Genomic DNA, 11,592 nt, shown 5'->3' on the forward strand with positions numbered 1-11,592 from the left:
GAACAGGGGTAATGAAAGTACTGTCCCCAGAGGACAGGGGTAATGAAAGTACTGTCCTCAGAGGACAGAGGACAGGGGTAATGAAAGTAGTCCCCAGAGGACAGAGTAATGAAAGTACTGTCCCCAGAGGACAGAGTAACGAAAGTACTGTCCCCAGAGGACAGAGGACAGGGGTAATGAAAGTACTGTCCCCAGAGGACAGAGTACAGGGGTAATGAAAGTACTGTCCCCAGAGGACAGGGTAATGAAAGTACTGTCCCCAGAGGACAGGGTAATGTGTAGAATAAATTCAGTCTGTACTTTTCTCTCTCCACACACACACACACACACACACTCTCTCTCTCTCCAGCTGTGAACTGGAGCCATACGGAGGCAGATTGTTTCCTGTGTGTGTTTCTGAGCCACGGGGAGAATGAGTGCGTGTAAGCTAGAGACGGCAAACTCTCCAGCCGAGACTTGACACACACCTTCAAAGGAGACCGCTGTCCTAGTCTGGTGGGCAAGCCCAAGATCTTCATCTTCCAGGTAGGAGTGTGTGTGTGTGTGTGTGTGTGTGTGTGTGTGTGTGTGTGTGTGTGTGTGTGGTGGGTAAACATGTTTGTGTGTTTCAGGCGTGTAGATATACTAACCCAGTGTGTTTAGTGCAGCAGCTACTCTACCTGGGGTCCATTAACATGTAGCAGCTACTCTACCTGGGGTCCATTAACATGTAGCAGCTACTCTACCTGGGGTCCATTAACATGTAGCAGCTACTCTTCCTGGGGTCCATTAACATGTAGCAGCTACTCTACCTGGGGTCCATTAACTACTGAACATGTAGCAGCTACTCTACCTGGGGTCCATTAACATGTAGCAGCTACTCTACCTGGGGTCCATTAACTACTGAACATGTAGCAGCTACTCTACCTGGGGTCCATTAACTACTGAACATGTAGCAGCTACTCTACCTGGGGTCCATTAACTACTGTACAGCAGCTACTCTACCTGGGGTCCATTAACATGTAGAAGCTACTCTACCTGGGGTCCATTAACTACTGAACATATAGCAGCTACTCTACCTGGGGTCCATTAACTACTGAACATGTAGCAGCTACTCTACCTGGGGTTCATTAACTACTGAACATGTAGAAGCTACTCTACCTGGGGTCCATTAACATGTAGCAGCTACTCTTCCTGGGGTCCATTAACATGTAGAAGCTACTCTACCTGGGGTCCATTAACTACTGAACATGTAGCAGCTACTCTACCTGGGGTCCATTAACTACTGAACATGTAGCAGCTACTCTACCTGGGGTCCATTAACTACTGAACATGTAGAAGCTACTCTACCTGGGGTCCATTAACATGTAGCAGCTACTCTTCCTGGGGTCCATTAACATGTAGAAGCTACTCTACCTGGGGTCCATTAACTACTGAACATGTAGCAGCTACTCTACCTGGGGTCCATTAACTACTGAACATGTAGCAGCTACTCTACCTGGGGTCCATTAACTACTGAACATGTAGCAGCTACTCTACCTGGGGTCCATTAACTACTGAACATATAGCAGCTACTCTACCTGGGGTCCATTAACATGTAGCAGCTACTCTTCCTGGGGTTCATTAACTACTGAACATATAGCAGCTACTCTACCTGGGGTTCATTAACATGTAGCAGCTACTCTTCCTGGGGTCCATTAACATGTAGCAGCTACTCTTCCTGGGGTTCATTAACATGTAGCAGCTACTCTACCTGGGGTCCATTAACTACTGAACATGTAGCAGCTACTCTACCTGGGGTCCATTAACTACTGAACATGTAACAGCTACTCTTCCTGGGGTCCATTAACTACTGAACATGTAGCAGCTACTCTACCTGGGGTCCATACAGTGTATTACGGTACAGAGTCAATGTGGAGGCTATATACAGGGTATTACGGTACAGAGTCAATGTGGAGGCTATATACAGGGTATTACGGTACAGAGTCAATGTGGAGGCTATATACAGGGTATTACGGTACAGAGTCAATGTGGAGGCTATATACAGGGGGTTACCGGTACAGAGTCAATGTGGAGGCTATATACAGGGTGTTACGGTACAGAGTCAAAGTGGAGGCTATATACAGGGGGTACCGGTACAGAGTCAATGTGGAGGCTATATACAGGGGGTACCGGTATAGAGTCAATGTGGAGGCTATATACAGGGGGTACCGGTATAGAGTCAATGTGGAGGCTATATACAGGGGGTACCAGTACAGAGTCAATGTGGAGTCTATACCTCTGGTAACAGATCATTCCATGATGACATCATAGTGGTGTTTCTGATGGGGTTTGTGTTCAGTGTATTATAGTGGTGTTTCTGATGGGGTTTGTGTTCAGTGTATTATAGTGGTGTTTCTGATGGGGTTTGTGTTCAGTGTATTATAGTGGTGTTTCTGATGGGGTTTGTGTTCAGTGTATTATAGTGGTGTTTCTGATGGGGTTTGTGTTCAGTGTATTATAGTGGTGTTTCTGATGGGGTTTGTGTTCAGTGTATTATAGTGGTGTTTCTGATTGGGTTTGTGTGTCTGTTTCAAGTGGATGCTAATAGATTATACAAGTGGTTAGGCATTTTTAACACACAAATCCAGTAGTTAATTTCTCTTCAACCCTCAGCCATGAAAGACGGTGTTAGTTCTCTGTGTGCAGTTCAGGACAGGCCGTGCTGCTCTTGTTCTGAGCTGCAGCTTTGATAGGTCTTTCTTTGCTGCACATGACCACATTACCAGACAGTAATTAATACGGGGGACAAGACCAGAGCCCGAACAACCAGTACAGTGGATCTTCGTGTCAAAAACAAAGATAATATTTTTTTTATTTTTATAACAGACATACCTCTCTCCCCCCCAATCTTCACAACAACTCTGTCAATAGGACTTGACCTTGATAACTGACCCTCTGATGTTACTCCTTGGGAGTTCAGCTTCTTCGACTTGTTCAAGTGGTCACACCCCCCTTTATGTACAACACCAGTTGAGGTTTAGGTCTTAGAGAATGTTTTGAACCAAATACAATTATTTATTTGTGTTAGGTTTATATACCTGTAGGTGGACTGTGAGGTTCATGCTAACCAGCCGGTTTATATACCTGTAGGTGGACTGTGAGGTTCATGCTAACCAGCTGGTTTATATACCTGTAGGTGGACTGTGAGGTTCATGCTAACCAGCCGGTTTATATACCTGTAGGTGGACTGTGAGGTTCATGCTAACCAGCCGGTTTATATACCTGTAGGTGGACTGTGAGGTTCATGCTAACCAGCTGGTTTATATACCTGTAGGTGGACTGTGAGGTTCATGCTAACCAGCTGGTTTATATACCTGTAGGTGGACTGTGAGGTTCATGCTAACCAGCCGGTTTATATACCTGTAGGTGGACTGTGAGGTTCATGCTAACCAGCCGGTTTATATACCTGTAGGTGGACTGTGAGGTTCATGCTAACCAGCTGGTTTATATACCTGTAGGTGGACTGTGAGGTTCATGCTAACCAGCTGGTTTATATACCTGTAGGTGGACTGTGAGGTTCATGCTAACCAGTTGGTTGTGTCTGTCCACTAGGCGTGTCGTGGGGATAAACATGACGAGCCAGTCAGTCCTATAGTAGACGTGGTGGACTGTGAGGTTCATGCTAACCAGCTGGTTGTGGACGCTGGGACGGTACACCTGGGGTCCATTAACATGTAGCAGCTACTCTTCCTGGGGTCCATTAACACGTAGCAGCTACTCTACCTGGGGCTATTAACATGTAGAAGCTACTCTACCTGGGGTCCATTAACATGTAGCAGCTACTCTTCCTGGGGTCCATTAACACGTAGCAGCTACTCTACCTGGGGTCCATTAACATGTAGCAGCTACTCTACCTGGGGTCCATTAACATGTAGCAGCTACTCTTCCTGGGGTCCATTAACATGTAGCAGCTACTCTTCCTGGGGTCCATTAACATGTAGCAGCTACTCTTCCTGGGGTCCATTAACACGTAGCAGCTACTCTACCTGGGGTCCATTAACATGTAGCAGCTACTCTACCTGGGGTCCATTAACATGTAGCAGCTACTCTTCCTGGGGTCCATTAACATGTAGCAGCTACTCTACCTGGGGTCCATTAACTACTGAACATGTAGCAGCTACTCTACCTGGGGTTCATTAACTACTGAACATGTAGCAGCTACTCTACCTGGGGTCCATTAACTACTGAACATGTAGCAGCTACTCTACCTGGGGTCCATTAACATGTAGCAGCTACTCTACCTGGGGTCCATTAACTACTGAACATGTAGAAGCTACTCTACCTGGGGTCCATTAACTACTGAACATGTAGCAGCTACTCTACCTGGGGTCCATTAACATGTAGCAGCTACTCTACCTGGGGTCCATTAACATGTAGCAGCTACTCTACCTGGGGTCCATTAACTACTGAGCATGTAGCAGCTGCTCTACCTGGGGTCCATTAACTAATGAACATGTAGCAGCTACTCTACCTGGGGTCCATTAACATGTAGCAGCTACTCTACCTGGGGTTCATTAACTACTGAACATGTAGCAGCTACTCTACCTGGGGTCCATTAACATGTAGCAGCTACTCTACCTGGGGTCCATTAACATGTAGCAGCTACTCTACCTGGGGTCCATTAACATGTAGCAGCTACTCTTCCTGGGGTCCATTAACATGTAGAAGCTACTCTACCTGGGGTCCATTAACTACTGAACATGTAGCAGCTACTCTACCTGGGGTCCATTAACTACTGAACATGTAGCAGCTACTCTACCTGGGGTCCATTAACTACTGAACATATAGCAGCTACTCTACCTGGGGTCCATTAACATGTAGCAGCTACTCTTCCTGGGGTTCATTAACTACTGAACATATAGCAGCTACTCTACCTGGGGTTCATTAACATGTAGCAGCTACTCTTCCTGGGGTCCATTAACATGTAGCAGCTACTCTACCTGGGGTCCATTAACATGTAGCAGCTACTCTACCTGGGGTCCATTAACTACTGAACATGTAGCAGCTACTCTACCTGGGGTCCATTAACATGTAGCAGCTACTCTACCTGGGGTCCATTAACATGTAGCAGCTACTCTTCCTGGGGTCCATTAACTACTGAACATGACAAAGTACAGAACAACATAAAATAAACATTGAATTCAAAATAAAAAATGTAATATTAGTTATACACCAGTCAAACGTTTTAGAACACCTACTCATTCCAGGGTTTTAGAACACCTACTCATTCCAGGGTTCTAGAACACCTACTCATTCCAGGGTTCTAGAACACCTACTCATTCCAGGGTTCTAGAACACCTACTCATTCCAGGGTTCTAGAACACCTACTCATTCCAGGGTTCTAGAACACCTACTCATTCCAGGGTTTTTCTTTATTATTACTATTTTCTACATTGTAGAATAATAGTGAAGACATCAAAACTATAAAATAACACAAATGGAATCATGTAGTAACCAAAAAAATTGTAAAACAAATCAAAATATATTTTAGATTTTAGATTCTTGAAGGCAGCCACCCTTTACCTTGATGACAGCTTTGCACACTCTTTGCATTCTCTCAACCAGCATCATGAGGTAGTCACCTGGAATGCATTTCAATGAACAGGTGTGCCGCTTTTAAAGTTGTGGAATTTCAAATCAAATGTTATTTGTCACATGCGCCGACAATAAAATGTTTAGTTACAAGCCCTTAACCAAAAATGCAGTTTTAAGAAAATACCTAAAAAAGAAAGATAGGAATACCGGTACAGAGTCAATGTGGAGGCTATATACAGGGGGTACTGGTACAGAGTCAATGTGGAGGCTATATACAGGGGGTACTGGTACAGAGTCAATGTGGAGGCTATATACAGGGGGTACTGGTACAGAGTCAATGTGGAGGCTATATACAGGGGGTACTGGTACAGAGTCAATGTGGAGGCTATATACAGGGTATTACGGTACAGAGTCAATGTGGAGGCTATATACAGGGTATTACGGTACAGAGTCAATGTGGAGGTTATATACAGGGGGTACTGGTACAGAGTCAATGTGGAGGCTATATACAGGGGGTACTGGTACAGAGTCAATGTGGAGGCTATATACAGGGGGTACTGGTACAGAGTCAATGTGGAGGCTATATACAGGGTATTACGGTACAGAGTCAATGTGGAGGTTATATACAGGGGGTACTGGTACAGAGTCAATGTGGAGGCTATATACAGGGGGTACCGGTACAGAGTCAATGTGGAGACTATATACAGGGGGTACTGGTACAGAGTCAATGTGGAGGCTATATACAAGGGGTACTGGTACAGAGTCAATGTGGAGGCTATATACAGGGGGTACTGGTACAGAGTCAATGTGGAGGCTATATACAGTGTATTACGGTACAGAGTCAATGTGGAGGCTATATACAGGGTATTACGGTACAGAGTCAATGTGGAGGCTATATACAGGGTATTACGGTACAGAGTCAATGTGGAGGCTATATACAGGGTATTACGGTACAGAGTCAATGTGGAGGCTATATACAGGGGGTTACCGGTACAGAGTCAATGTGGAGGCTATATACAGGGTGTTACGGTACAGAGTCAAAGTGGAGGCTATATACAGGGGGTACCGGTACAGAGTCAATGTGGAGGCTATATACAGGGGGTACCGGTATAGAGTCAATGTGGAGGCTATATACAGGGGGTACCGGTATAGAGTCAATGTGGAGGCTATATACAGGGGGTACCAGTACAGAGTCAATGTGGAGTCTATACCTCTGGTAACAGATCATTCCATGATGACATCATAGTGGTGTTTCTGATGGGGTTTGTGTTCAGTGTATTATAGTGGTGTTTCTGATGGGGTTTGTGTTCAGTGTATTATAGTGGTGTTTCTGATGGGGTTTGTGTTCAGTGTATTATAGTGGTGTTTCTGATGGGGTTTGTGTTCAGTGTATTATAGTGGTGTTTCTGATGGGGTTTGTGTTCAGTGTATTATAGTGGTGTTTCTGATGGGGTTTGTGTTCAGTGTATTATAGTGGTGTTTCTGATTGGGTTTGTGTGTCTGTTTCAAGTGGATGCTAATAGATTATACAAGTGGTTAGGCATTTTTAACACACAAATCCAGTAGTTAATTTCTCTTCAACCCTCAGCCATGAAAGACGGTGTTAGTTCTCTGTGTGCAGTTCAGGACAGGCCGTGCTGCTCTTGTTCTGAGCTGCAGCTTTGATAGGTCTTTCTTTGCTGCACATGACCACATTACCAGACAGTAATTAATACGGGGGACAAGACCAGAGCCCGAACAACCAGTACAGTGGATCTTCGTGTCAAAAACAAAGATAATATTTTTTTTATTTTTATAACAGACATACCTCTCTCCCCCCCAATCTTCACAACAACTCTGTCAATAGGACTTGACCTTGATAACTGACCCTCTGATGTTACTCCTTGGGAGTTCAGCTTCTTCGACTTGTTCAAGTGGTCACACCCCCCTTTATGTACAACACCAGTTGAGGTTTAGGTCTTAGAGAATGTTTTGAACCAAATACAATTATTTATTTGTGTTAGGTTTATATACCTGTAGGTGGACTGTGAGGTTCATGCTAACCAGCTGGTTTATATACCTGTAGGTGGACTGTGAGGTTCATGCTAACCAGCCGGTTTATATACCTGTAGGTGGACTGTGAGGTTCATGCTAACCAGCTGGTTTATATACCTGTAGGTGGACTGTGAGGTTCATGCTAACCAGACGGTTTATATACCTGTAGGTGGACTGTGAGGTTCATGCTAACCAGCCGGTTTATATACCTGTAGGTGGACTGTGAGGTTCATGCTAACCAGCTGGTTTATATACCTGTAGGTGGACTGTGAGGTTCATGCTAACCAGCTGGTTTATATACCTGTAGGTGGACTGTGAGGTTCATGCTAACCAGCCGGTTTATATACCTGTAGGTGGACTGTGAGGTTCATGCTAACCAGCCGGTTTATATACCTGTAGGTGGACTGTGAGGTTCATGCTAACCAGCTGGTTTATATACCTGTAGGTGGACTGTGAGGTTCATGCTAACCAGCTGGTTTATATACCTGTAGGTGGACTGTGAGGTTCATGCTAACCAGCTGGTTGTGTCTGTCCACTAGGCGTGTCGTGGGGATAAACATGACGAGCCAGTCAGTCCTATAGTAGACGTGGTGGACTGTGAGGTTCATGCTAACCAGCTGGTTGTGGACGCTGGGACGGTACACACACTTCCTGCTGGAGCGGACTTCCTGATGTGCTACTCTGTGGCCGAGGGTGAGATCGATCAAGCCACACACACCATCGTCACACTATCCATTCAATAGGTACGACTCTCACATTGACCTTCCATTCTCTTCCTTTCAACATTGTTCCCTTCTCCCATTCTGTCTGTCTCCGTCTCTCTGTCTGTTTTTTGTCTGTCTCCATCTCTGTGTCTGTCTCTCTGTCTCTGTCTCCATCTCTCTGTCTGTCTGTGTCTCACTCTCTGTCTCTCTCTCGGTCTCCATCTCTCTCTCTCTGTCTCTCTGTCTGTCTCTCTCTGTGTCTGTCTCCATCTCTCTCTCTCTCTGTCTCCATCTCTCCATCTCTCTCTCTCTCTGTCTGTCTCTCTCTCTGTCTCCATCTCTCCGTCTGTCTCTCTCTGTGTCTGTCTCTCTCTCTGTCTCCATCTCTCCGTTTGTCTCTCTCTCTCTCTGTCTCCATCTCTCCGTCTGTCTCCATCTCTCCGTCTGTCTCTTTCCATCTCTCTGTGTGTGTCTCTCTCCATCTCTCTGTGTGTCTCTCTCCATCTCTCTGTGTGTGTCTCTCTCCATCTCTCTGTGTGTGTCTCTCTCCATCTCTCTGTGTGTGTCTCTCTCTCTCTCTCTGTCTCTCTCTCTGTCTGTCTCTCTCTCTCTGTCTCCATCTCTCCGTCTGTCTCTCTCTGTCTGTCTCCATCTCTCTCTCTCTCCATCTTTCTGTGTGTAGGTTATTTCTCCCACAGAGAGACGGTGAATGGGTCGTGGTACATCCAGGACCTATGTGAAGTGCTCCAGGAGTACGGAACGCGGCTGGAGATCACAGAGATGATGACGCTAGTTAACCGCCGGGTGTCGCTGCGACGCGTAGAGAACTGTGCCGACCGCAACGCCATCGGGAAGAAACAGGTAGACACACACACAGGAAGTAGACACACACACACAGGAAGTAGACACACACACACAGGAAGTAGACACACACACACACACACACACACGAAGTAGACACACACACAGGAAGTAGACATACACACACACACAGGAAGTAGACCCACACACAGGAAGTAGACACACACACAGGAAGTAGACACACACACGCACAGGAAATACTCATGACATTTTGCCTCACGCTAATTAACCGTTAATTAACATTTTAAAAAACGTTTCGCATCTCAAGGCCATTAGGACCTGATGGAGGGACAATAGAGCCCTGAGTACCAGGCCATTAGGACCTGATGGAGGGACAATAGAACCCTAAGTACCAGGCCATTAGGACCTGATGGAGGGACAATAGAACCCTGAGTACCAGGCCATTAGGACCTGATGGAGGGACAATAGAGCCCTGAGTACCAGGCCATTAGGACCTGATGGAGGGACAATAGAGCCCTGAGTACCAGGCCATTAGGACCTGATGGAGGGACAATAGAGCCCTGAGTACCAGGTCATTGGGACGTGATGGTCGTTAGAGCCCTGAGTACCAGGTCATTAGGACCAGTCAGACAGGCAACACACACTCAGTCAGACAGGCAACACACACACAGTCAGACAGGCAACACACACACACACACAGTCAGACTGGCAACACACTCACACACACAGTCAGACAGGCAGCACACACACAGTCAGACAGGCAACACACTAACTTTGTCACTCACTCATTTATTCATGAATCTCTCTCTCCCAAACTCATCCTGTCCCAGGTCCCCTGCTATACCTCTATGCTCACAAAGAAACTTTACTTCAGATCCAAGAAGCTCTGAGACAAGATGGCAACTTTACTTCAGATCCAAGAAGCTCTGAGACAAGATAGCAACTTTACTTCAGATCCAAGAAGCTCTGAGACAAGATAGCAACTTTACTTCAGATCCAAGAAGCTCTGAGACAAGATGGCAACTTTACTTCAGATCCAAGAAGCTCTGAGACAAGATAGCAACTTTACTTCAGATCCAAGAAGCTCTGAGACAAGATAGCAACTTTACTTCAGAAGCTCTGAAACAACATAGAATACACGATACTCATATGAACCTCTAACACAGATTTATGTCTCAATTCAAGCCTTAGCCCTGGAGCCCTTACTGTACCAGATTCAAGATACTCAACTGAGGCAAGACATTCTACATTATCTACTCCCGGGTCAAAACAAGACATTCTACTCTACAGAATCAAGACACTGAACAAAGATATTCTGAGACACTAAAAAACAAAATATATTTTTACAAGATCAAGATACTGCAAGGTAAAAATCTGTCTTTCTGCCCCTGAACAAGGCACTTGTTAAGTTCAGGGGCAGAATGACAGATTTTTACCTTGTCAGCTCGGGGATTCGATCTTGCAACCTTTCGGTTACTAGTCCAACGCTCTAACCACTAGGCTACCTGACACCCCAATAGGTCAACATTCCATTCAAACAATGGAGCCAATCCACAGCCATACACTGGCTGACCTCAGTCTAATCAAAGCCTATCAGACGAAAGCACACTGTTCCCCGGTAGGCTGTCATTGTAAATAGGAATTTGTTCTTAACTGACTTGACTAGGTAAATAAAGGTTTAAAAAAAATGGCATTTAATTTGAGAATTTTATGGAATAATTTCGCTAAAACTGTCTGGTTAACATTCTTCAAAATAATTGTTATAACAATATCACAGCACTGGCAAACTGGTTGACCAACTGACCAAAATGGCTGACATTTATCCCATTCTAGTATTCTAATTCTATTTTCACAATACTGCACCAGAATCAAGAAGCACTGAGGCAAGATACTCTACTGAACCAAGATACTCCACTGAACCAAGATATTCTACTGAATCAAGATACTCCACTGAAACAAACTACTCTACTGCAAGGGTGTCAAACTTATTCCATGAAAGGCTGGTCTGCTGGTTTTTGCTTTTTTTCCTTTCAATTTGTGTCCAGTTAAGACCTAGACAACCAGGTGAGGTGAGTTCCTAACTAATCAATTAAGACCTAGACAACCAGGTGAGGTGAGTTCCTAACTAATCAATTAAGACCTAGACAACCAGGTGAGGGGAGTTCCTAACTAATCAATTAAGACCTAGACAACCAGGTGAGGGGAGTTCCTAACTAATCAATTAAGACCTAGACAACCAGGTGAGGGGAGTTCCTAAAGTATCAATTAAGAACTAGACAACCAGGTGTGGGGGAGTTCCTAACTAATCAATTAAGACCTAGACAACCAGGTGAGGGGAGGCCCTTACTGAGACCTAGACAACCAGGTGAGGGGAGTTCCTTACTGAGACCTTGACAACCAGGTGAGAGGAGTTCCTAACTAATCAATTAAAACCTAGACAACCAGGTGAGAGGAGTTCCTTACTGAGACCCAGACA

The 11,592-nt window shown here is 45.2% G+C and overlaps 1 protein-coding gene across 1 annotated transcript; it reads left to right on the forward strand.

The window, feature by feature from the left end:
- The first annotated feature begins 2,636 nt into the window (after nucleotides 1-2,636).
- Nucleotides 2,637-10,806, forward strand: LOC149980684 (caspase-6-like). The gene is made up of 5 exons (XM_090185645.1): nucleotides 2,637-2,648; nucleotides 3,574-3,672; nucleotides 8,130-8,283; nucleotides 8,977-9,155; nucleotides 9,947-10,806. The coding sequence occupies exons 1-5, from the start codon at nucleotides 2,637-2,639 to the stop codon at nucleotides 10,004-10,006; spliced, it is 504 nt and encodes a 167-aa protein (XP_090041771.1). The 3' UTR covers nucleotides 10,007-10,806.
- Nucleotides 10,807-11,592: the final 786 nt, after the last annotated feature.

The sequence above is a fragment of the Oncorhynchus mykiss genome, chromosome 9 (genome assembly GCF_057628025.1).
Source record: "Oncorhynchus mykiss isolate SJ-2025 chromosome 9, ASM5762802v1, whole genome shotgun sequence".
Taxonomy (NCBI): domain Eukaryota; kingdom Metazoa; phylum Chordata; class Actinopteri; order Salmoniformes; family Salmonidae; genus Oncorhynchus; species Oncorhynchus mykiss.